Source organism: Hoplias malabaricus, chromosome 8 (assembly GCF_029633855.1).
Source record: "Hoplias malabaricus isolate fHopMal1 chromosome 8, fHopMal1.hap1, whole genome shotgun sequence".
In the NCBI taxonomy this organism is placed as follows: Eukaryota; Metazoa; Chordata; class Actinopteri; order Characiformes; family Erythrinidae; genus Hoplias; species Hoplias malabaricus.
In genome coordinates, this window is record NC_089807.1 from 34,462,050 (window position 1) to 34,483,592 (window position 21,543).

General features: G+C 36.4%; 4 protein-coding genes across 5 annotated transcripts in view; 2 read left to right on the plus strand and 2 right to left on the minus strand.

Annotated features, from left to right (window-relative positions):
* The window catches only part of ide (insulin-degrading enzyme), a 35,457-nt gene extending 34,431 nt beyond the window's left edge, over window positions 1-1,026 (minus strand). Inside the window, exons 1-2 of one of the 2 annotated variants that reach the window (XM_066678656.1) lie at window positions 908-1,026; window positions 598-826 (exon numbers count right to left, since the gene is read on the minus strand). In XM_066678656.1, the coding sequence (XP_066534753.1) occupies window positions 598-683 (86 nt within the window). In that variant the 5' untranslated portion in view covers window positions 684-826; window positions 908-1,026. Of the gene's footprint in view, window positions 1-597; window positions 827-907 lie in introns of those variants that run through there. The other variant, XM_066678657.1, reaches the window with a different exon arrangement.
* A 1,417-nt stretch (window positions 1,027-2,443) lies between these two features.
* Window positions 2,444-8,353, plus strand: dennd10 (DENN domain containing 10). The gene is made up of 9 exons (XM_066679470.1): window positions 2,444-2,938; window positions 3,623-3,819; window positions 4,521-4,600; window positions 4,769-4,917; window positions 5,110-5,221; window positions 5,345-5,445; window positions 5,740-5,847; window positions 6,700-6,794; window positions 6,965-8,353. Exons 1-9 carry the CDS (start codon window positions 2,893-2,895, stop codon window positions 7,130-7,132), a joined length of 1,056 nt encoding a protein of 351 aa, XP_066535567.1. The 5' UTR covers window positions 2,444-2,892; the 3' UTR covers window positions 7,133-8,353.
* A 54-nt stretch (window positions 8,354-8,407) lies between these two features.
* On the minus strand, window positions 8,408-15,485 carry sfxn4 (sideroflexin 4). The gene is made up of 14 exons (XM_066679471.1): window positions 15,318-15,485; window positions 15,172-15,237; window positions 14,259-14,321; window positions 13,508-13,534; window positions 13,358-13,412; window positions 13,206-13,231; window positions 12,993-13,046; window positions 12,784-12,846; window positions 11,649-11,717; window positions 11,451-11,541; window positions 10,564-10,679; window positions 9,778-9,863; window positions 9,555-9,672; window positions 8,408-8,974 (listed from the first exon to the last, which is right to left on the minus strand). Exons 1-14 carry the CDS (start codon window positions 15,354-15,356, stop codon window positions 8,897-8,899), a joined length of 951 nt encoding a protein of 316 aa, XP_066535568.1. The 5' UTR covers window positions 15,357-15,485; the 3' UTR covers window positions 8,408-8,896.
* Window positions 15,486-17,522: 2,037 nt separating this feature from the next.
* On the plus strand, window positions 17,523-21,504 carry prdx3 (peroxiredoxin 3). Its single transcript, XM_066678198.1, has 7 exons — window positions 17,523-17,639; window positions 18,779-18,896; window positions 19,279-19,420; window positions 19,698-19,833; window positions 20,332-20,435; window positions 20,986-21,151; window positions 21,271-21,504. The coding sequence occupies exons 1-7, from the start codon at window positions 17,604-17,606 to the stop codon at window positions 21,319-21,321; spliced, it is 753 nt and encodes a 250-aa protein (XP_066534295.1). The 5' UTR covers window positions 17,523-17,603; the 3' UTR covers window positions 21,322-21,504.
* Window positions 21,505-21,543: the final 39 nt, after the last annotated feature.

The following is a 21,543-nucleotide window of genomic DNA, read 5'->3' on the forward strand; positions in this document are numbered from 1 at the left end:
CTATTCTAGATAATTTAGCGGTTTCTATACCATGCTATCAGTAGCTAACTGAATAAACTGTTCGTTATATCCGTCACCCGACTATAACATAAAAGAAAGCGGTTTTATAAAACAGTAATTATCATGTCAAAATTACGGTAATTAGAAAAACACAAACGGTTCCCAGCTAATGTCACAACTAAATGTGTAAAATGTGGCTCCTGTGACGAAGCTGAGGCCGGCTTCTTTTCGGACTCGAATTTTCGTACCACCTTAAACCGTGCAGCGGTTCAATGCAGCTGTTAGGCGATTTAAGGAGGAACGACAAATTCAAAGCCAAAAGAAAGCCTACTTCAGCATAGTCACCCTGTTACTGTAACTTATGCTGTAAAGAAGAACTGTATATAAAAACATAAAATGATGTAGATATTAAAATATCGATATTATACCAGGGTCGAGGACTTTCAATCCGGGTTACTGTAACGGCATTAACAGAAAATCTGGGGCTACGCTAACAAACGGAGTCGGCTTTAGAGCTTAGCACTAGACTGACTGAACCTATCTGAACAACTAAATACACACAGGCAGAACAAACCCAAAGGCACTTAAGTAACATACCTGGAGCTCCGTGCAAAGTGTGTGGGCTGTTTTAAAGCTGTAAGAGAAGAGGAGATTCGGGCGGAGCGGCTAACACATTGCAGCATTACTTCAAAAACCGACCAAAAAAAAGCCCGTTTGTAACCGTCAGACCGCCATCGTTACTTCAGACCCGACCAGTCGATCCTCATCATCATCTGACCTCCGCACCTGTTCAAGTCCCGTGAAACTAAAGTGTCCTCTTACACTGCTGTGAAAAAAACAACGTACACACTCAAGTTACAGTTTTCCTTATTAAAAAAATTTAATTATATAAATATAGCTAACTTACTTAAATTATTAGGTCTGTAAGCTAATTCACTTGTCGAAGGACTTTTAATTGCACTGCACATTGTTCCTACCCAAGCTGGAAATTGAACCCTTGTGGGTTGTGAGTGTTACCCACTTCGCTATCCACACCTTTCTAAAAAAGTACTATATTGGGATTGATAGATATATGCCCAGGTAAACATGTTGGTTTAAAAAATCTCTATAAAAAATGTAACCAGCCGGAGGTGGAAAATCAAAATAAAAATCGAAAATGTCTGTTGATTATCCATGAAATATATACCATAGAAGCAAATGATTAATCTACAAACCTAATCTCTACCAATTAAAAAAAAATATTTTTGGTAATTATACACATATTGAGCAAAAAATGCAAAAAAAAAAAAAAAAAAAAAAATATATATATATATATATATATATATATATATATATATATATATATATATATATATATATATATATACATATATATATATATATTTATATATATATATATATTTACATATGATTTCAATTAGTTAATTCATTTATTCATTCAGCCTTGCGCCCAATGATTCCAGGTAGGCTCTGGACCCACCGCAACCCTGAACTGGATAAGCAGTTACAGATAATGAAGTCTGACACAGCTCCAGGGGCCTAGAGGTTGTGGGTTCGATTCCCGCTCCGGGTGACTGTCTGTGAGGAGTTGGTGTGTTCTCCCTGTGTCCGCGTGGGTTTCCTCCCACAGTCCAAAAACACACGTTGGTAGGTGGATTGGCGACTCAAAAGTGTCCGTAGGTGTGAGGTTATGTTTGAGTGTGTGTTGCCCTGTGAAGGACTGGTGCCCCCTCCAGGGTGTATTCCCGCCTTGCGCCCAGTGATTCCAGGTAGGCTTTGGACCCACCCTGACCTTGATAAGCGGTTACAGATAATGAATGAACGAATTAATGAATTCATTGTCTGTAACCGCTTATCAAGGTCAGGGTGGGTCCAAAGCCTATCCGGAATCACTGGTCGCAAGGCGGGAACTCCCTGGAGGATATTCAATCCCCTGCAGGGCATTTCAATTAATTTTTTCTCTTAACCTTTCTAATTCTGTGGGCTGTTAAAAATGAAAGATGCTTAACTGCATAATTTATGAGTAAACTAAGTAAATGGTAAAGAACCTGACTGGGTGCCGACGGAAAATAATCAATTTATTATCTGTCACTTAATGTCTAAGAGTTGACTAATTATCCCTACATTCATTCGTTGCAAAACAGTTCAAATATTTAAAACTGCTTTCCTAGGATAATTAATCATGTTGTCAAGTTGTCGTTGCGTCATAATATTAACATTATTTGTCATCATCAAAATATCTAGCATTATCATATCAATATTCCTCAGCTTTTAAATAAAACCCATACATTACCTGTATCACTTTTAGACCTTTGTACTGCGCACTACGCAGGGAATAGGGAGCCTTGTACATTAGCTTCAACGGTCTCGCAGTAACTCCGCCAACACTTTAGAGGGCATCCTACTACAGACAGCGGTTATAAAATCCAGGAAGAACTGTATTTTCAGATACATTTTGTAGGCTCTTATTGAGTATTTTTGCTGAAAGAAGCAGAAACAGTGATTTTAGCGGAGTGACAGCGTTGCGAAATAGTAAATTGTAATTTCCTGTTTGGACTAAAAGGCAATAAATTGTTGCTGTGGAGTCCGGAGAAAGCTAAGGAGCTCCTTAAATAGTTGTAAAGAACCTGAAGAAACTGAAGAAAGTATACGCTTTGATGCATGACACTGCACAAGTGGAACCAAAAGGAAAATAGAGGAACTGTAGGACATTTTTATTAATGTGTGTTTTTAACTTGTAGTGGGATGTTATAGGTCTGGCGTTATGAAGCTGAATGTCTAACAGACTAGTATACATATAACTAAGCTGTGGGTTAATGACTGAGCCAGTGTCTGACAGGGACTGGTAGTGTGGGGCGGTTTTCGAGGCCACATTGATATTAGGAATGGAAGATGGCTGTATCTGAGTCTCAGCTGATGTTGAGTGTGGGACTCATTGGTAAGAGCTATTTTACACACACTTTACATTTACATATATGGCTTATGTCCAGAGTCACTTACAACCTAAACTGTTTTACTCTGCTGATTCAGTGGTTTATAATGCAGGAGTCTTGTCTGAGTAATATTTGTATAATAACCAAGCTCGGTGTCAAGTCCTTTTCTGCTGTGTAGAGGGAAGAAATTTTACCCACAAAGAGAGAATATGAGTAACACATCTTTCTGAAAACCATCTACATTAATTGAAAATATAATGATTTTTCTTCCTTGTGGAAATTTAAAAACAAAAGCAGCACTAAGTAGTATTCTTACCCTAAAATTACAGTTTCAAAATAATTGTGATACTTCACTGACTTGTAATGGGGAGAATAGAGCCTCTGTTGTTGCTAATTCAGACTCAGCACTGCAGAAAGGGCATCATGTATCTTTTGGAGGAGGGTAGTACACTTGGAGGAGTGAATTGCACTCTGCAACTCTTAGGGAACCCAGGTACAAAACTACCATATCTTAATTAGCGTTCCTTAAAGGTTGCCATTAGAGATCATTTGTTTTTCTGGTTACGATATCTACCCATTCATCCAACTTTGGTTCTGTCTTTCAACTAATAATGACTGATTTAAAAAAAAAAATGGTACTTTTAATGGTACTACTCTTGATACATAGTTAAAAAATGTTTTCCCCTCAGAAAAGGATGTGAATGGAGATACACTGTGGGTGTGGTGTTACCCTTCAGTCAGCACTGAGCTGCGAGAAGTCCTCTTACGTAAATGTTGCCTGACATTGGACAAGATAGTGCTGCACACATTTGTGTTTGGGCAGTACTGCAGGGCCTGGTACTACATAAGCACAGTGGAGGTCCAGGAGCCCACTGTCCTCAAGAAGGTATGTTAACATTCCAAGATCCTAAATCATTCGGTGAAGCGCTGGTGGCGTATACTAGGGAAAAACTAAAGTTTTGCCACTTTGTTGAAATAACCGTTCAAGTAGAATATAACACCCAGAAAAGGGAATATTTTTTTTAAATAATGCAATCACAAATGAGAATCTGTTATTTATTTATTTTGTAAACCTTTATTTAACTGGAAAACGGACCCAAAAAAAGACCTTTATATTGTTGCTGGGATAACTTGATTGAATGCCGTAAAATCTAAAAAAATCTTACTGGAAACCACTGTAAATTATGCAAAATTTACATGGACAATGTGTGGACAATGCCATACATTAAGAATCATTGGAGAAAAATGCCTGATTGTTCTTTGAAATACTACTGAGATCATTTGAAATTGTTGTGGAACTTTATTATTTACAGCTTAGTGCTTGGTCATGGAAGTGATAACTAAAATATATCAACATATCTCTGAAAATTAGCTATTTAGTGTTAAAGTTTTTAACGTTCACCTCTAGTTTATCACCAAAACATTGCACACTCCTTATTGTACGTAAGATTTCTATATAGACATATTTGACTTAACCTAATTGCTTATTCTCTTGGAATCATCCTCATTTCAGTGTATCCAGTATTATATTTCTGAATGTTCCAAGTGGTCATTCACTAAGCCTGAAATATTTGTTTATCCCTGAAGGTCACACATTTTTCCATAGTTATTACAGCTAAGGATTTCAACCCTGAGAAGTATGCTGCCTTTGGTCGAGTCCTTTGCAGGTGAGCCGTGGTTTGCTAGAACGTGACTGTGTACAATGATTTGATTCTTCATTGATCAGCAACGAAATATTTAATTGAGCTGACGTTTCTATTTATATTTTAATGTAAGTGCACTTCAACTGAAATATTTCTCAACATGTGTATACATTGTGATGTGTGCTTCATCAGGATGTACAACAAACATGGCACTCCAGTGAAGATGATGGAGGGTTACATTGCAGTTCTCACTAAGGGCATCTGCCAAAGCGATGAGAACGGCTCCTTCCTAATCAAAGATTACGATGTCAGAAAAGCCTACTTGGCTGGATCTATAAAAGGTATAATTGTACATCCCTTTGTTGTTCTCTTAGTTGGATTATTGGCTTATCAGCAGCAATATTTCATATTCGTTAAGTTGTCTGTGAATGTCATTTCATATCATGGATTGCGTTTAATGTAGTTGGGGTATCTTGTGTCTGCTTGTTTAGAATCTAAAGCCTAAAATGACTGCCTTTGTGTCGTTGACTCAGATGTGGTGTCTCAGTTTGGAATGGAGACGATCATCCTATACACAGCACTAATGCTGAAGAAAAGGATTGTGGTCTATCATCCCCGTGTTGAAGCTCTCCTTGAATTTACAAGGTAATCACAACCTTTCTATAATCATTCTTATAGGGGCTAAAAAATGAGAACTTCAGGTGATTTAATAATGAGTGTCTGCTTATTTACAGAGTGTTAATTCTGTGCTTGTATCTTTAATAACAGAGCTCTTCCAGCTCTCACGTGGCACCGGAAAGACTGGTCCATTCTACACCCATATGTCCATCTGCAGGACAGTGAACTAGATAATCTCAGATCATGTACAGGTGTGGAGGATGTAAAATTCAGTTTGCATTTATGGATAATATGAATGTAATCTACATGGAATACTTTAAGCGTTAGATCATATGAACTTTGGTATCTAAATTGATGTAAAACCAGGAAATGATGTTCCTGTCAATAGTGAATAATAGTAACAATTTCTATGAAAGCTTTAAGGTTAAAGCCTTCTGACTGTGCTTGTTTTTCCCTGGTGTTCCTGCTAGATTTTTTCATCTTATTACATTACCTTTGGAATGTTGTCCTTCTGAACTTAAAACAGCTGTGTTCTTTGTTTTCAGGATATGTTGCAGGCTTTGTAGATCCTGAGGTTACCAACAGATCAGATCTCTTTGATGTCTTTGTGAATCTTCCAGACAGTGAAATAACCATAGCCCAACATGCCAAAGGTGAGAGATTTTATTTTAACCAGCTTGTTGACTCAAAATTATTGTTATAACTAAAGCGCAAGAAGGCCAGTTTTTAACTGGGTATATATTATGGTGCTTTTCCACTGCATGGGTTTAGCTTGACTCGACTTAGCACAACTTGGCTTGCTTAAAGCTGGTCACATTTGCAGTAGCACAGCTCCCCCGTGAAATGGAGCCAGTGAGGTTGCATATCCCCATCTCGAACAGGAATCACAGGCTTTGAAAACCACATCGTTGGTGGTAAATTTAGGGGCTGTTTACGCATTGTGTATTCGCGTGTTGTTTTTGTTTATTTGGACTGAACACAGCTCTGGATGCCAATTCTCACAGATCAGCTTTCCTTGTTGCACGTTCAGCTTTAGCTGGAAATTTTCATGGCCACTGGCCCAAGGAGCACTTAAACCTCTTCAATATAACTCAAGTAAAGTTATGACCTCCCGAGTCCGATTAAAAATAAATGTGAAAGCTGCTGTAAATTAAGAGATTTTACAAGCGCTGAATTTTATTGTAATTGACATGTCTTTGGCCAATCAGCGCTCTGTAGGGTTTACACGTCACAATTTTGTACCTACTCGCCATGAACCTGGCACAAGCAGGGACTGAAAGTACCTGGTTCCAGGGACCAAGTCAAGTAGGTTTTATGCAGTGGAAAAATGCCTATAGTTAAAAATATATAAACATAGATTTGGAATTTGGAGTAGGTTGTTGCTTAATATAATAGGTAATTACACACATTATCCCTAAATGCATATTAATTTGCAAATGCTATTAATAATTAGTTTGTAATTTGCAGAGCAAAATAAAACAAAATGTGCTTCGCCCCCCTTACAGAGGCAATGACTATGGGAAAGCTGCATAAAGAGGTGGGCCACTTCATCATCCAGTCTGCAGAGGACAGTGATCGTACAGACATACAAGTTATCAAGGTTGTAATTCCTGTAAAATAATTTTTGAGCATTATATTAGTCCATTCATCATGAAATATTCACACCATTCAAACGATGTAGTAAAAATCGCCCCCAGACAGTGACAATATGTGGCGTTAAATGTTATTTAATGTTGTGAGGGTTTTTTTTCCCCTTCTTCTTTTAATTAGGACATCTCAGTGAAGACCAAGGAAATCCTAAGTAACTTGGTGTCCCTTGCCAAGGAAGGGGAGGACACAAAGTTGACACTGGAGATATTGAAACAACGTCACTTTCCTCCTGCAACTGAGAACTTCCTCTTCCATTTAGCTGCGGCTGAGCAACTGCTGAAAATCTAACCAATCAGAGTCCTCCTCGATCAGAGAAATGCTTATTGCTAGAATGTAAAATGGCTGTGTGACCCGATTAATTCTAACAGTTGCCAAATTGAATTTATATGAGTTTTATAGAGATTTTATAAAGTTGTAGGACATGGCTGGTGCTAGTAACATTCAGAAAACAATATTATGCAGCCGTCTCGTTCTGTGACCAAGACTGTGTCAATATATTTTTATCTTTATTTTCAGAAATCAGAAAATCTATGTGATAAATGACACATACATGAATTTCTGAAGGTGGCACTTGATGATATTTCAGCTTAAAAGTGATTTTGACGGAACTCCCTTTGCAATTTAATTTCAGCAGATATTTAGTATTTCACTAGATAGCTGTGAAAATTATGGTTTATTTTTCAGACTTTAATTTGTTCATTTAAATGTTCTGAAAAAAACTAAAAATGGTTCTTTCTCGTGCATTATGAATAAAAATATTAACATGAATATACAAAATACTATGCTGAAATACCAGTGTTATGATTAAATGCTTTCTTTTTGTTAATGTTTAAAATAATGCTATTAACCTTCCCCTATAGAACATTTTAAAGCACACACACACACATGTGTGTGTGCTTTAAAATGTTCTATAGGGGAAGGTTAATAGCATTGTTATTTCAAGGAAATTCCACATGCTTAGAATCTCAGTGTAATTAAATGGTTAAGATTCATGACAGTAAAGAAACTTTCCAGATCATAAATATATTAACCTGGTTCCAATAATCAACACTCAAATCAGTTGCCTTTCATTTGAGTGGTGATATTAAGAGCCAGATGCCCAAGGTGTTTAATGCCACTATAAGCTACCTCACAGAAAGCTATGACTTGGAATTCACAGTTGAATGCCTGATGTGTCACAACCATAATTTGTTAAAGTGATGCATGTAAGGCAAAATGGTTCCCAAAGAACATATTTTGTCAAATTTACTACTAGTTTATCTACAGTACATTTACAAATGTGGATAGAATATATTTGCTTCACAGACCCTATGTTCCTATCACCACAACCGGTAGTATGTACGTGTAGATGTACGTTTCTTTACGATTAACCAGTTCACATCAAACTGTAACGAGTTACTCTGTGATTTAATTGTGCAGAAATTGTTTAAAATTTTGGAACTGCTCTTTACATAAACAAATATATTCAAGCATCAGAAGATATTGACCTAATTTTTTAATGAACGCATAAAATGAGTTATAGTTATTCTATTGGAAAAAAGTACATTTAATATATATTTTTTAATTACAGTCCATCCAATGAAATTTTCCCTGAATGTAGAGGTTAAATGTTATCCTTTTTTGTTAGCCGAGTGTATAATATAGAAACTGAGCCCCAGTTTAAACGCTTCCAATTGAACACAATTGTATTAATATACATATTAACATGAATGTAATGGCAATATGAGAATATGAATGAGACAAAAATGTGGACTCAATGTTAACAGCAATAGTAATATTTTGTTAAATCTATTAACAATTCCTAAAAAACTATTAAATCAAATATTAAAGTCAATGACTTGTGAGAACTGATATTTTTATTGTGATAATACCCATGACATGTGAAATACAGAGTCTCAAATCAGTCAAAAACCCTTTTACAGATGCAGAAATCAATCACAAGTATGACTGGAATTGCAGGGAAGTGGAGATGCCTACGTTTAGACATTAATTCCAAGTCAGATGCACACATCAGTAGATAAAACACTGTCAGTGTTGGTTTAGCTGTGACAGTCAGAGTCCTCTGTGGTAGAACAATTCTTTGTCATCTGTTAAGGCCCGCAGCTCATTTTCTACTTGCTGCTTGTCGATCTAAAAACAGAAAATAACTTCATTGCTTGTTTTATATTTATACTCTCTGAAATTGATGCCTGCTAAACATTCAAAATATGTTGTGGGTGAGATGAATGTGGACAAATGTCACCAATACAAAAATGCATCTTAAATATCTTGTACTGTTTTCAGCTTAATAAATAATCAATCATTGCAAATCAATGCTTTATTTACATTTTTCCCACTGACCCAACTTCTTCTGGAATTTGGTTAACGCAAGCAGTACAGAAAAAACACTACTCTGAAATCAGCAAACACTGAAAGGAACACTAAGTCATATTTTTCAAATACATCGTGATGCTTCGCTGACCCGTAATTGGCCGAACAAAGCCTCTGTCATTGTTACTCGGGGCTCAATACTTAATAAACTGCTTTATGTAACTTGTAGAGGAGGGCAGGTAACCACTCCCTCCTCCATCTTAATTGCAGGTCAGTGCTGTAATAGTCAGTTTCATTCTGCAATTGTAGGGGGAGCCCAGGAGCAAATTTATCAATTCTTACCTTGTGTTCCTATAAAGTAAGAGCAATTCTGAGCTTATTACACTTTGGTGTAACTTACTTTTCCAAGTTGTGGATACAAACTGAAGGACACAGGAATCATCAGCCCAAGGGCGACAGCAGTACTGATGTGTCTAACAGGAGCAACAATCAGTGGGTTCCTTTGGACAAATTTTGCCCTGTGACAAAGACATAGACATGTATTTTGTTTCAGGCATGTGGAGTGGCTGATCAAGATGCCTTTTGAAATGAGCATTAAATGATACTAAGTATTGATTATGTACCTGTTTAGAAGGTGGAGCAGGAAAATGGGGACAGCTGCAGTGGTCCCAAAAAGAGTAGCTCGAGATATGGCAGTCTCCTTTATAGCCTGGAAGGAATAAAATAAGGCTGAAGTAGTGGTGTAACATATTATGAAACATCTTACCATGTGATCCCAGGCCTTTTGTAACCAAAGACTTTCCCAAAATTTATTTGCAGGACTGAAATGTTATTTCAATTTCAGACAACTTCCATTTCTACCATTGTAATTGAATTCATTAGTTTCTTTGTTTCAGGTTACAGATTGTTATTTGTAAATCTTTTTCTGTATTTGGAAAAATATTTTTGGCATTTATTTGGCAGTCTAACAAGAGAAGCCTACAATACTTCATCAACTCACTCAAAATATGTTTAATAAACTGATCAGAAGGTAATCTGTAAATCTACTGTAAACATTTGAATTAAAAAGAATTTGATTTTATTAGATTATGATCTTTATGGAATCATTATTCAATGATTAAATTGCCCATTTCTGTACAGTGTTTTAATATTTAGTTATAAAATAGTAAGTTTTTTGTTAAAAAAATAAAAATATAAAATGCTGATATTAGCTCTATTAGTGAGTAATAATAAATTAACTTATTAAATTAATAATAAATTAAATAATAATTTATTTATGATTGGTTCATCCCAAAGCATGAAAAAAACATTTTTCCACATTTAATGTGTACTCATGCAAACTGGGCTGAATTAAAATCCAGCAGTGCCCACCTGACGCCCTCCTTTACTGCCTTCAACCACATTCTCACCTTGGATCCAGCCTGCTTTGAGACTCCCACTGAATTCCCATTAGAATCAAAAACTTGTATTCCATTCTCTGACTCCTCACTTCTCACGACCATCACACTGAAGGCAGCTAGAGCAGCTAGAAAAAAAATCCAGTATTTTTATTTGTATAATATACAACACATTCAATGTCTGTAGCTTATCCAGTTCAGGGTCTTGGTGGGTCCGGAGCCTAGGTAGGAACACACCCTGGAGGGGGCGCCAGTCCTGCACAGGGCAACACTCACTCACACCTACGGACACTTTTGAGTCACCAATCCACCTACCAACGTGTGTTTTGGACCGTGGGAGGAAACCGGAGCACCTGGAGAAAACCCCAAACCCCAAACTTGAACCCACAACCTCCAGGTCTCTGGAGCTGTGTGACTACGACACTACCTGCTGCGCCACCCACACATAATACAAATAGGTTTATTAGGTCTAAGCAGAAAAGTCTGAAAGCAGTTTTACATTAGCCTAAAATTATGCCTGATGCTATGTGTCAGTAAGTTAAGTAAGGGCTACAACAGTTATCAGGGCCCAGCACTGAGCTGTCTAGCACTGGAAATGTATTATTTGGAGTAAAATAGAATCATTTCATACATTTGAAATGAGATGATGGTGGTGTTTGTGATCTAACTAATCGATCAGTATCAATACCTGGCTTCAGTAAAGCTATTTTGTGGCATCAAAAATTTCCAACATTTAAAATAAAACTTTTCAGAAGATTAGAAGATGTTACAGTAGCAAAGAGAGACAAGTTCTATAAAAAATGTACTTTACTTCAATATAAATGTTAGATGAGCATTTGGCCAGACAGTGTACATGTGGGTGTATTGTAAAACATGATTAAAAAGAGTGCTCTGCTGACCTGAAAGAGGAACTGGCAGCACCGACCGACAGAAGGCCTGAGCTGCAATACTACTGACCCCCAGACGTTGGATAATAATTTGAGGAAGAGCCTTAAAACAGTTGAAAAATAATAATATAACCTTAATAATGATAAAAATAATATATACACATGGATATGTCTAATACATGTTCCATGGTAGAACAGGAAAAAACTCACCCCTACACACGCTGAATAGGAAACTGCTCCTACAATAAGTAGAGGTTGCTTTGCTGATGTTTTATTTCCCTTTAAAAAAATATATGAATACATTTTGTTTACATGATTCGGTTACAGTGGCCAAGACATCTCAATACGCTGCAAATATTCAAAAACACTGCGAAAGCAGTCACAACACAAAGGAAGCAGCAACAAAAGTGGGTGGAGAGCTTATCAATCCAAGCATCAGCAAATACAGCAGGATGCAGCACACAATCGCCTTTTTCTTTCAAAAACACTATGGCCAAAAGATTGTGGACAGCTGCTCAAGCAACATTTTATTCTGGAACAGAGTGTATTAAAAGAGTTTGCCTTCTTTGATAAATTAATTTTAATATCTAATTCCCCACAGTAAAAAGATAAGAATATCATATCATTAGTGCCTGGGACATTCTTTATTGTGGTTTATGCTTAAGTATTAGTATTAATTTTTAATTAATGAATAAGAATTTTGAATATCCCATTATACTACACTTTATCAGGTATAATAATATATTTTAGTGCGTTAGATATCTGAAGGCTGATTTTAATTAAGCTGTATACCTCCCTTTTGTATCCAATACCATTTTGTTGTGACTTACTTTGTAGCATTTTCATATTTGCAGCACATATTCTGTACTTATTTTTTATCAAATAAAAAATGTACTAATATATTATTCATTCATTCATTCATTATCTGTAACCGCTTATCCAATTCAGGGTCGCGGGGGTCCAGAGCCTACCTGGAATCATTGGGCGCAAGGTGGGAATACACCCTGGAGGGGGCGCCAGTCCTTCACAGGGCAACACAGACACACACATTCACTCACACCTACGGACACTTTCGAGTCGCCAATCCACCTACCAATGTGTGTTTTTGGACTGTGGGAGGAAACCGGAGCACCCGGAGGAAACCCATGCGGACACGGGGAGAACACACCAACTCCTCACAGACAGTCACCCGGAGCGGGAATCGAACCCACAACCTCCAGGTCCCTGGAGCTGTGTGACAGCGACACTACCTGCTGCACCACCGTGCCGCCCACTAATATATTATAACATGTCTAAATTTATTTTAGTGATTTAAAAAATGACTTGAATGGAAAAGTTCAGTTACCGGTGTGGCAGTTTTATTTCTGTTGGCATGGTTAAATCCTGCACAGTAACTCTGAAGTATCAGCTGCAGAAAGGATATATAAAAGCATTCATGAAAAATAATCATGATTTTCAATTATTAAACAAATAATTATTTGGTGTAATTATTAACTTATTTACAAATATTAACCAAACATAAATGCAAATGAAACACAATTCAAAATCCATTACATGCCAGAACAGCGCAGGTTTGACACCTTTATGGGGCAAAAAACTTGCTACAACCTAGGTGTAGAAAGAAAAGAGTAAGCATTAATTATTTTGGTTAAATTAAAATGTTTAGATGTACATCTAGATTCTACTACACTTTATTAAAAGTACTGTACACTATTACTGAACATGGGTGAAACGTTATATATAAACAAAATGAGCATCAACACTCACCAGCAGAACCGATAAAGGCAGAAATGCTGAGAAAGAAATAATAAAATAAAGTCAGAGTAAATTTTGACATCTAAATTAAACAATATGACTCTGTTGTTTTCTAGGCTGAGGGTTTCAAATTGTGCTACTTAACATTAATTAGTAATAGTTACCTTGAGGTCGAAACACTGGGGAAATAACCGTTCCACTGTCTGCATGCACCGAGGACTATTCATACCAGAAAAAATACCATGAATTTATATTTAAAACTCTGACCAAAAAAATCAGAAATGCCTCAAAACATTGTAAAAACAGATACTTACAAGAGACAGAGTCCAGGCATTCTCAACCTGGAAAAACCAAAAAAATATATACAATATATTATTTTGTATATATTTGTATACAGTATATACAATTACAATATATATTTGTAATAAAATATATTACAAATGAAACAACTAAAGAAAAAAATATATTATACATAGAAGCTTTAATGGAGAAAATTAACACTACACATTTCAACTTCAAGAACTTTTTAAGAGATAAAAAAATGGATTAAGCGAGGTAGGAGTTGAATGAATTTATTTAATACATATTTCAGAATATACAAAATGTAATCTACCTTCTGAACTCAACTGTAGTGACTTTGTGTTTACATTGCATTAAACCACATTTACATTAAACCACTACTATGTCAACTATATATGATTAATAATCTGTATATTGTATATAACATATATATATATGAGAGAGAGAGAGAGAGAGAGAGAGAAAGAACATTGTCACTGTCCAATTAAAAACATGTATCTCCACCCACTGGTTTGGATTTTTAGTTTACTACACCATTTGAACACAGCAGTTGCTTTTCATGTTGTGGAAAACTTCACGTAGAATGAACCAATAGGAATGCTCCAACTTTTTTTCCATTTACTTGGAATTAAATCTTTTTACATTGACTTCCATTGAAATTAAGAGGATTTTTCCCTTCTCCTGTAAAATTGCTATTTTTTGAGATACACGTATTTAATTGGACAGTGACAATATATTTTGTACGTATGCATATATGAGCTCTACTTTTTCATTCTTCTGTTGTGTTTCTTCAGTTTGGAGCAGAGTGCGGGCCTTTTCAATTTCAGCCTGTGTGAAAATGCAAAAACATCCATATAATTTGTGCAAATGTAGTACTTCTGTCTTTTTACGACATTCCATTAATATCTGCATTTACACTGAAATTCCCATTGGTCCATATCATTATATACTTAACGAAAAAACTGTTTACATACAAAATAGACATGTTTATGGGGGAAAAAAAGTTTATCTCCACAGTACAGTTTAGTCATTTAGAAGGTCATTGTGGGAATTTGCACCCATTTTCTCCATAAACCATGACTGGATTGTGTTTCAATTGCACGTCATGTTATGTAACATTTGACAAAACTCATAATGTTGTGTCTTTAATGTGGAATGGCAAAATGCATGTGAACAAAAAGTAGCCCATATGTCACATTTCAAAACCTGGCCCACTTCTGGTACATATATGGCTGGGTTGGGAATGGCAAACTTGACATGAGCCAAAATTGGCCCGAAAATTACTTCTGGCTGACATATATCCCTAATGATTATGTGGGCCTCATGTGGCAGACAGGAATGGTCCGCCCCAGTGCCATAAATCTATGTGGCAAATGCACCAAAGAAAATGGAGGGTGTAGACCAGAACTGGGCCAGAATTATTTTGATATCTTGGCAGAGTTATCTTACTGCAGTATTGTGCAAGAGCCAGTCACCATGGCAAAACATGATAGAAAAAATAAATAAAGCAAAATTTCAACCAGCCCATCCTCGTGTATTGCTGTTTTCAAATGTCCCTCCCACCTTCAAGACACATAATAAGAAAGGTGTTTTCTGGTCTTTAAATAACAAACTACTAACTGTGGCTGTGAATACTAAATCTACAAACACAATAAATGATTAAGGATGTATTACTCACATCAGAGGCCAGTAAAGAGCTAGGGTCAAGGAGAGCGAACCAGTGGCGAAGTCTGCTGAGGAAAGACTAGAAACCAATACAAAAGCATGTAACTAATATTAATTATTATTGGCTCTGCAATCAATTCAACTAAGCACTATGGGTACCTTGCCGTTGTTTTGCCAGTATTCCAGGTTCTTGTCCATTTCAGCGGACTGTTACTTGTGCGAAATGGTGTGTGAATTGACTACTGTTTGAACATTATTGATGTTATAAGGTCATCGTGAGTGGAAAATGAATGGAGTTCTGCATAAACACAGTTGAGGGTCACGTTGGTCGCGCGCACATTTGTGGTCCCTTTCCTTGTGACGTACGGTGACGTATAGCGGCTCTACCACAGATAGTTTAAAGAGAGATTAACCACTTTTTTCTTCAGTTTACACAAAATACTGTTAGAGGGCGCCATTACACGGGGATTAACGGAGCTAAGAAGGATTTATAGCATGTTTAAAGCACTTGAAGCGGAACTTAATACATTTTTCCACAGTAGTACAATAAATACAGTCTTGAAGATGAACACGTTTGAGGTTATGTGGGAATGACAGTTGACTTTAGAATGCAACCTTTAACACTAATCCCAGGATGGGGAGACACTTCCTGATGTTATTATTGTGTTATGAAGAGCAAGATAAATTCTGCACTGGGGGCAGGATATGGGGGGGGGGGGGGGGGTGATGGGGTTGTTATCTGTGAGCTAGAGTGAATCAAACCTACCATAAAAGACATTCAGGTCATCAGCAAAGTCTTTGTTTGCCTCAGTAAAGGAAGCAGTGGCCTTTAAGCCACTCCACTGTGATACTGTGATGCTGTTTTTCTTTCCTCTTTTTTTTCTGTTTTTTTTCCCCCAGTGATTTAAGTTTGGCTGTGAATAATGGTCGATAATTGTTATATGTGCAGAAGGTTGTTTGGAAGATCCTCACAAACGCTGATGCAAGGTGCCACAGTATCAATAAGGTCATTCAGGTTGTCACTTCAAAAACAGTCCAGTTGGTGCAGTCAAAACAATCTTGCAGTTCTTGCTTTGTCTCACTAGTCCAAATCTTCATTGTTTTGACTACAGGATTCATAGAGTTTAGTTTCTTTCAATAAAGCTGAACCAAACCGTGATCAGAGTGCCCCAAAGCTGCCTGAAGAACAGAACGATATGCATCTTCAAGTACAGTGTAACAGTGGTCCATATTTTTTACCTTTGGTAGGACAATTAATATGCTATGTCTATATTTTGGTTTAGTTTTGTTTTAGTCTGTTGCAGTCCCCAAGGATTATGAAGAGTAAGTCCAGGACACGGTTGGCTGTGCATAATCACACATTGCACTTTAATTCTGTAATCTGGACAAGAACTGTTATATTTTCATACCTAATGGTTTGCACTACAACACTGTAACAGCCTCAGTTTTCATATATTATCATGTTCATCCATATCGTGTTCTTTTAAAAAACTATCTACATTCCCATACAGTGCTGATTTTGTTGCATCTTTGCACTTCTAGCTGTGGATTTTTTACTACAGCCATAAAATGTTATAATATTTATACATTATTGCGAACGTAATTGTATTATATTTGTATTTATTATTTATTATTTGTCTTAGTATCTAGTAAGGAAGCAGTAAAAAATCGTGTACTTGTGCAATGACAATATAGATATTGTATTTTATTCTATATAACTTAATAATCTGTCTTATCATATATACTCATTCTCTATACTTTCTATTATTAATTAAGTTTTTTTTTGTCTCTGTTTATTGATTGCTTCTTTTTTTTATCTATATTTACATTCCTAATTATGTGATGATCAATGTCTGTATATAACAGATGTTAAATAAAACTTATTCATTGTGACGTTTCTAGCTTGCCTGATAAGCCGGAAAATGTAACCGACTTGTGACTCTCCTCTTTACAAACTCTTTCTGTCCCTGTCTGCGCAGGTGCGACACACGTTCCTTTGACAGTTGAGCTCAAAAGATTCGATTCAGTTCAACGGACCGAGTATATTGAACCGATTCCGTGCACAGATTCGTCTTCTCATAGTACAGGGATGTGAACGAACACACGCAAAATATTCGGACCCGAAACAAGAAATGATCCCAGTTGTTTAATTCACTTTTTCTAGTTAATAATTTTAATCTTATATTTTTTACTCCCGGTCCGTTATGCGAAGTGGAGATTATCTTACATCTAATATCAACAGAAATATTTTAACTTGAATTTATCAAGTTAACTTGAATGATCGTTTGGACTGAAAATGAAATAATCAAAGTTTGGTCTTTCAAGTATACGGTACAAAACACATTTCATTCATTCAGTTATATCACTGAATCGACTCCCCTGATTTAGAGTAAAGAATCGGGTTTTTTATAAGAACGACTCATTTACGAGGGGGACACTGGCAAGATGGCAGCCGCCTTCAGGAGACTTCTCGGGACTTCTGTGAGTTTGAGTTTACGTAATGCGACTATTGACACGAGTACCATGGTGTACACTTCATTGAGCTGTGGCTCTGGGTGTTGTTTGATTATTACAGTGTAGATAAACAACTGTCTGCGGCGGTTATTTTGCAGTGTTGGTGCTGGTCACCTCCTCCTCGCTGCCAGTGGCGCATTCACAGAAATGGAGCACAGTTCAAAACTAAAGCGGATCAAGTTAAAGCTCTCTTGATTAAAGCTGTTTGTTGGATACTTAGACCGTAACACGCAACCTTCACAGAAACCTGCAAATAACATGTAAATATTGTCATATACCAAAGGGGACACGGCCGAAACAATTTGGGAACCACTGCCTAAGGGTGATAATATATCAATATCACGTCACGATACTGAAAGGAATTGTGAAATGCCTCAAAATTTTCAGAATATAATTATATTTTTTCTTTAGTTAATATTTTATATCTTTCCTATAACTCCCAAAAAAATAAGGGTCAAATTGGATGTCACTTAAAGGGTAGTCACTTCAAGAAAAGGGGGGAAAATAGATTTTTTTTGGTCTTTGTTTTAAATCAAATTTTATAATTTTTTTTAATTTACAAATAAAAAGTGGATTTAAATCCCTAAAAGTGGCTTGGATGTATCTAAACCGTCATTCATTTCACACAGATATCTGAGTATGTAATTTGTCCCCTTCTCTATCTCCATGCAGCTTAAATGACTGATCTGAGAGGTGCATGATTGGTTGCTGAAATATATGATGTCAGATAGCATGACAGTTTGAATTCATCTTTTTAATGTGAAGTTTAACACATTAACACGGAAAACACCGCATAGACATGTTCATAGCATTAAACCACCATTTTTACTTCAGTTCAAGGATCCTGAAAAAAATGTTTATATTTGATACTTAACGCACATCACAATGTTTCTGTTCACACAGAAAATACATTTTGTGAAATTTACATTATGAGTAGACAAGTTGAGTTGGTTCAGAGTTGCTTGGAATAGAGTATTTTTATATAAAATTTTATACATTATTTTCCCCCTGTTGGAAACTTATATTCTGGAGTCTAAAATGTATGTTAGCCTGTTGAATACACTGTTCGGCTCAGTTCAGTCCATTTGTGCTTCTTAACTGTACAGGTCACAAGGACGGCAGTTAATGGACTCAGGACTCTGTCTTCTCTGAATGGGGCATCAGCGGTCAAGGTTTCAAGAGCCCTCCCATGTGCTGCTGTACAGAAAGCCTGCTTCTCCATCAGTACGTTCCTTTAATAAATATCATATTCCTAGTCAAAAGGTTTGGTGTGAAATAGTGCATTGTAGAGAAACACAAGACCTCAAACCTGTCTATAGTTGTCAGGATAATAACAAGAAGATAAAATGTCTCAACACACACAGCCATTTTATTCAGTGTTTAAAAAATATATTGTTGATAATGTCCCTGCCATGGACTGACACTCTGTCCATTATTTGTTTCTGCCCTGCTCCCAGTGATTCCTAGTAGGCTAGTGTCAAAATAAAGCAGTTACAGCAAATGAATGAATGAACCTTGGTGATAACAGTAAAACAGTGACCTTTAGATAATGTTCATTGTTCTTAATTGTAATTATTATTATTTTTTAATCTAATCCAAACCTTAGGCACTGCTAGATGGGCACCAGCAGTCACCCAGCATGCACCACACTTCAAGGGTACGGCTGTCCAAAATGGAGAATTCAAGGATATCAGTCTAGATGACTACAAGGGCAAATATCTTGTCCTGTTTTTCTACCCACTCGATTTGTAAGTCATTTTGCAAATTCAGTCATTTTATTTGTCCTTCTTTGAGGGGCTTTTGCTGGTTGATTTAACAGGTAATGTTACCAGCAGTAATATGTGTTGTGAAAGAACTTTGGTCACTTGTAAATTGTAAAAAACGACATGGGCAAGATTAAGTACTAATATTCAATCTATCTAGTATACATTTCTTAAAGTATTGCTTTGATTTATTACAGTAGGGCCTTTATTTTTTCTTCTTCTTCTTTTTCCTTTCTTTTTTTCAATGTTGTTTTCTCTTTAGTACATTTGTCTGCCCGACGGAGATAATCTCATTCAGTGACAAGGCCAACGAGTTCCATGATATTAACTGTGAGGTGGTGGGTGTGTCGGTGGATTCTCACTTTACACACTTGGCCTGGACTAACACTTCTAGAAAGGTAGGACCATGTACCACTGTATTGCATATACAGTCCTATGCATAAATTACTATAGAGGAAATATGAAAACCTTTTTTCTGGGCTAATCTGGTATTTAATTGAAAATATTTTACATGAGCATGATTGCACAACAATTTCAAAACCCGTTTCAGGGAAGTTCATTACAGTTATTCCTAATCAGGCCTTTAGAAAAATAAGTCGGATGGTGAAATTTAACAGATGCATTCGTTAGCTGGATTCTCTTCTGTATTTACTCCTATGTAGTGTTTTTATTGGTTAAATCACACTTATTGCCCAGATAAATAGTTTAAAAACATCTTTCAGTGCTTAGGATTTAACCACATTACTATACATTGATTCTGCTAAATGTGTCAGCTTGAAAGTGGCTGGTAAATATGAACAAGTCATGAATGTCTCAGTGAGCTATGGAAAAACTTGCAAAGCCAACTGCTAATCCCTCCACCCCTGAACTTTGGTCCATGTTTGTTTTCACTGCAGAGTGGAGGATTGGGTAAAATCCACATCCCCTTGCTGTCCGATCTCAGCAAACAGGTCTCCAGAGACTATGGAGTCCTATTGGAGGGTCCTGGAATAGCTTTGAGGTAGTAGCTTTAATGTTGTTTTAAGGCTACAGGTAGTATGTTCAACAAAATACCAATAATGGCCTGTAGATGGCACACAATACACGGGGCTCGTGCTATCAGATTTTTTTAAATGGAAAAAAAAGTAAACTCATAAAAACTAGAGACCAACATTGGTGAGCAACATAACATAAAAATAGGCCAATATCACTTAACATATGCAAACCTGGAAATTCTCATATGGTAGGCATTGGAGCAAACCACTGTGAGGCATATAAAGGGGGGGATGCAAGTCTTCAAAACCTAAAAAAAATGTTTTTTTAAATCTATAATTAGTAGAAGTATTTCAGTGCATATTTTTTATTATTTAATAAGTAGTTGTTTGGGATATGAATTTTGAAGGGAAATTCCCAGGCAAACACACAGTGACCTTTATTCTGAAGTTCATTATTCTAATTTTCAGGACACTTAAACACTCAAGCATTACATATTATTTATCCAAAGAAGTATTTGGTTGCCTACTGTTGTTCATTGTTTTTTTTTTTATTTTACAATTTCCTCCTCTCTGTAGGGGACTGTTTATCATTGATCCTAACGGTGTAATCCGACACATGAGCATCAATGACCTTCCAGTGGGACGCTCTGTTGAGGAGACGCTGCGTCTTGTTAAAGCCTTCCAGTTTGTGGAGACTCATGGAGAAGTCTGTCCTGCCAGCTGGACCCCCAAATCACCTACGGTAAAAAAAATTCAGCTTCCTTCTTGAAGTTTTCAAAGATTTTTAGTTGCTAATCAAAACCCAGAACAAAGGTTGAATTGTGTAGTTATTTGATTAATTCATAAATATTTTTTTTTTAGATAAAGCCAACTCCTGAAGGCTCAAAGGAATACTTTGAAAAAGTTAACTAAGAGGACCTCATTACATCAAATCTGCTCATACTAGATCATGAAACGTGAAGGCACTTAAATTTGTGCTAAAACTGGTAATGCACTTGATGTCCTAATCTTGTTTGGTATGTGTATCCAACACTAGCAATTTAGTCATTTCAGGTTTTTGTGCAGTGTATTTGTCAAGTTATTAAATAAAGATACTGACTGCCCTGCATTGTTTTTTAATCAATGCTCATTTTG